Genomic DNA, 4,000 nt, shown 5'->3' with positions numbered 1-4,000 from the left:
TATTTATTTTGAACATGGAAAAAGAAGAATTTATACAAATAAGTGGCTGGACAAAAAAAACGTAAAATAATCAATTTCCTTCATCAAATATTGGTAAAACTAATGATCAATTAATCGTTATTTGAAAAAAAAGGTTAAAAACTTTGCTTAAAATTATAGCAAATGTGTTTTTTCCTTAATCAAAGCTCACAGCATTGCATAGCCTATTTTAATGAATTAAATAATACATATTCAATTAAAATATCGACTGATTAATCGATTATCGGTAAATTGTTATCGTCCCTAGTTTACATATTTGAAAAGGAGTGAAAAAAAGTAAAAACCATAAATCAGTGAATTTTAAATAACCAACTTCCTTCCAAAATTAAACATATACTCTGATTAATAAAACATATATGCTTACACCCACATACCCAAAATCAAATATCTACAATTTTACATTATTTACAGGAAAAAAACAGGAACATAAACAGGTAAAAAATAAATATTAAGTAACCAAATAACCCCTGTAAACCCCTTATACCTCATGTTTTTATACTTTATTTTAAACTGCTTGACATTGTTTTAGCTCCACATTAAAACTGTTCCATGTGATCGATGTACAAAAACTTTTTTGTTTGGATGGTACGACACTGTCAGTTTTGAAATTGAACGATTACTCGATTACTGGAAAATTTCAGAATTTTTCCCGTAGTAGACTACTTTCACCGTTATTCCAAAAGATCTGTAAATATGAATAATTTTGGAATAATAATTGGAAAAATAATTTTGTTGGTGAGCTAGTGGGCGCCACCTAATGGTGAGTTTTTGTTCAAAATTTTTAAGAGAGGTGATATTTCATTGTACAATCTTTTTGGACCCTTCATGGAGCAAAATCTTAGAAACATTCAATCATACTGTAATGCAAGACCTGCAGATCGTCAGATGATGTTTTTCTGTCGGCAAACGCGGAATTTAGCATCCCCGTGGTTCCCCCGTCAAAAAGCCTGTGGGATTTTTCCACTGGATTTCGGATTGTTGCAGAAAATAAGCTCTGTGGCAATCACACGTTTATGATACTTTCACATTTTGTACAGCAAGGTAACCTTAACAAATGAACACAACATTCAGGATTTTGAAGCCAAAATGCAAACGTTAGGCTAAATGATGTTCGGTAAGTTTCACGGTGGGGTATTTACTGATGAATTTTATACCGTAGAACAAAACATGAATGTTTCGTAAGCTTGTGATAACCACAGACTTTATTTTGGGTATCTAACAAAACCCATAGTTTTGTTAGGTGCTGAAATGTTAACTATTTCCTAGATTTTAGGACTCATGTTGAGGTGCTCTATAACTGTTGCCGTCAAAATTGCCATACAACTGAACCAAGGCAACAATACTTAAAACAAAAACTGATAACTATAAATTTCACGAGGGTAGAATGTATTGTAGAACTGTTGTTTTAGACTGTAATAGGTAAAGCGCCAAAAAAACTGGCAACTGCACGATGAAAAATTGGGTTTTCACAGATCAAACTGCTGCATCACAGGTACCCAAGGTAGCTGATCTCTGGCCTTGACCAGATTTTTAACTGAAGGATTCTAAAATCCCATCCCAGTTTAGCTTTACAAATTGCTACAATGTTTTTATCAACATCCTCAAATGTGTATTTCACTATTCTTGTTAGGTGCTCAATAAGTGAAGGCATCCGAGCGGATTGCTTACCAGAAGAACCAATGGAGGGTAAAAGTTCAGGACCTTCATGCTCTGGCCTCAATCTGGTCGCTCACCCACGGGCAAAGAGCAAAGTCTGGAAATACTTTGGCTTTGACACAGATGCAGACGGATGTATATTGCACTGGAAACGGATATACTGCCGTGTATGTATGAGTCAAATTGCTTACTCCGGAAACACCTCCAATCTTTCGTACCACCTTGAAAAGAACCACCCTGTAGAGTTCAGCGAGTTTGTGAAGAGCAACACTGATCAGATGCGTGAGGCGTTTGCCACGGCATTCTCCAGGATCAAGACCGAGCCTTTAGGTGTACATGTCCAGCAACAATCCCAGGACACAAACCCGAGGCACAATTTAGACTCTGAAAACAGACGACACAATGATCTGACAGTAGCTGTCATCAACTTCATCTGTGAGGGGTTGTACCCAGTATCTCTAGTTGAAGAACCTACTTTCAAGACCTTAATGAGCACAGTTGATCCTGGGTACTCTCCACCGAGCAAAAGCGACCTGGCAGTTAAAATGCTTCCTCAGATGTACTGCCGTACCCGGGACATGGTCTTTAGTGAGCTTGCTGGGGTGGTGAACTGTGGCGTTACTACAGACCTCTGGCAAAGCCAAACCCAGAATAGGACATACATTTCACTCTCTATGCATTCAGTTAATTACAGTAGTACAACCGGCTTCTCCATGATTAACAAGTGTCTTAAAACTTTTGAGGTGCAAGAGGACAACACAGCCGAGAACATCACCAGAGCTATGTACGAAGCGTTTGTTGAATGGGGTATAACGCATAAAGTCAGCGGTGCCACGACAAATGGTTCAGTGGACATTGTCAAAGCGTGCTCCCTCCTGGAACTGTCAGTGGAAATGCCCTGCCTCGGCCATACCGTCAATCGGGCAATGGATGAAGCCTTCCAGTTGCCGCGGCTCGAAAGCTTTTTGGGATGTTGCCGCAAACTTGTCGATCATTTCAGAGAACCAACGATGTATCTGCTGAGGGATAAACAGAAGCAACATGGTCTCACTCAGTGTGCACTCATCACCGACAGGGGCAGGTCTTGGTTGGCCACATTGGCAATGTTACAGAGACTGAAAGAGCAACAGGCTGCAGTAACTGCAACACTTATCGAGAGTTCCAGCATTCATCATTTTAGTTTTGATGGCCCTGACTGGGCCTTGTTGGAGGGCTTGATTGATGTTCTCCAGCCTTTTAAAGTTGTGGCAAACATGATCAGTTCTTGCAGGTATCCAACCATTAGCATGGTTAGGCCTGTGCTCCATATGCTGTTGAACACCACCCTCAAGGTCAAGGAAGGGGACCTCAAAGAGATCAGCATGACCAAAGAGGTCATCTCAAAGGTCCTATCAAGCACCTATTCACAGAATACCCAGCTTTCCCAAGAAATTTCAATGTTTCTTAACATTGCTACATTCTTGGATCCTCGCTACAAGAAGCTGCCTTTCCTGTCCACTCAGGAGCGCGCCAAAGTTGAGAGTAACATCATAGAGGAGGCAAAAGCAATTCTTGAGAAGCAGATTGCAGAGCGACCATGCCTAGATGACTTCTCCTTTGTATCTGACGAACCGCCTAGCAAAAAGCAGACACCTCTGAGAGAATCTTCAGCCAGCAGTTCAACCCAAGACAACCCTTTGGCTGCCATATTTTGTCAGTCAGATTCAGACCAGAGCCAGGAGGAGCTGCATGCACAGGTGGTCGAGGAGCTAAGCAACTACAAATCACAAAGAGTCCTAGGTCTAAATGAAGACCCTTTACTGTGGTGGTCAAGTCATGCACCCTTGTTCCCCACCCTCCCCAAGGTGCTCCAGAAGTACTGGTGCGTTCCTGCCATGAGTGTACCTTGTCACAGGCTGCTAAGTTCTTCTGGGACTGTCCTGTGTGGGAAAAGGAACTGCATAGCTCCAGCTTTAGTCGATCAGCAGATCTTCTTGTACGAGAATTCACGAAGCTACTATGAGCCTGAACCCTGTGACGATGAGTTGGACAATGTTTGGGAGGGAAACTGTAGTCTGGGCCAGCCGCTTGAATGACTGTGTGCTTAAAATTGCAAAAGCTCTAAGAAGCATTGGAAATAGGCTTGTGTCTAACTCTTTAGTATGGAAATGTATCGGACCTGTTATACCTATGGTTTTGGCCCATGATATGTATAAAAAGAGTTTGGCCTACTTTGTCTCATTCAGTCATTTTAAAATGATTTTCTAAGAATTACTTGCATGAACCAGCGACTTTAGAGATTGTTTATCTTTCCATCCAGCACCGC

The 4,000-nt window shown here is 41.0% G+C and overlaps 1 protein-coding gene across 1 annotated transcript; it reads left to right on the top strand.

The window, feature by feature from the left end:
- The first annotated feature begins 1,673 nt into the window (after positions 1-1,673).
- LOC121964605 (E3 SUMO-protein ligase ZBED1-like) lies at positions 1,674-3,905 on the top strand. Its single transcript, XM_042514809.1, has one exon. The coding sequence runs from the start codon at positions 1,719-1,721 to the stop codon at positions 3,768-3,770; it is 2,052 nt and encodes a 683-aa protein (XP_042370743.1). The 5' UTR covers positions 1,674-1,718; the 3' UTR covers positions 3,771-3,905.
- Positions 3,906-4,000: the final 95 nt, after the last annotated feature.

This window comes from Plectropomus leopardus, unplaced genomic scaffold (assembly GCF_008729295.1).
Source record: "Plectropomus leopardus isolate mb unplaced genomic scaffold, YSFRI_Pleo_2.0 unplaced_scaffold16330, whole genome shotgun sequence".
In the NCBI taxonomy this organism is placed as follows: domain Eukaryota; kingdom Metazoa; phylum Chordata; class Actinopteri; order Perciformes; family Serranidae; genus Plectropomus; species Plectropomus leopardus.
The sequence above is the reverse complement of the archived record's forward strand: the minus strand, read 5'-3'. Positions and strand labels throughout refer to the sequence as shown.

What these genes read in the sequence shown, in the direction of transcription:
- LOC121964605 (XM_042514809.1), top strand. Translation starts at nt 1,719, where the DNA reads ATGGAGGGTAAAAGTTCAGGACCTTCATGCTCTGGCCTCAATCTGGTC.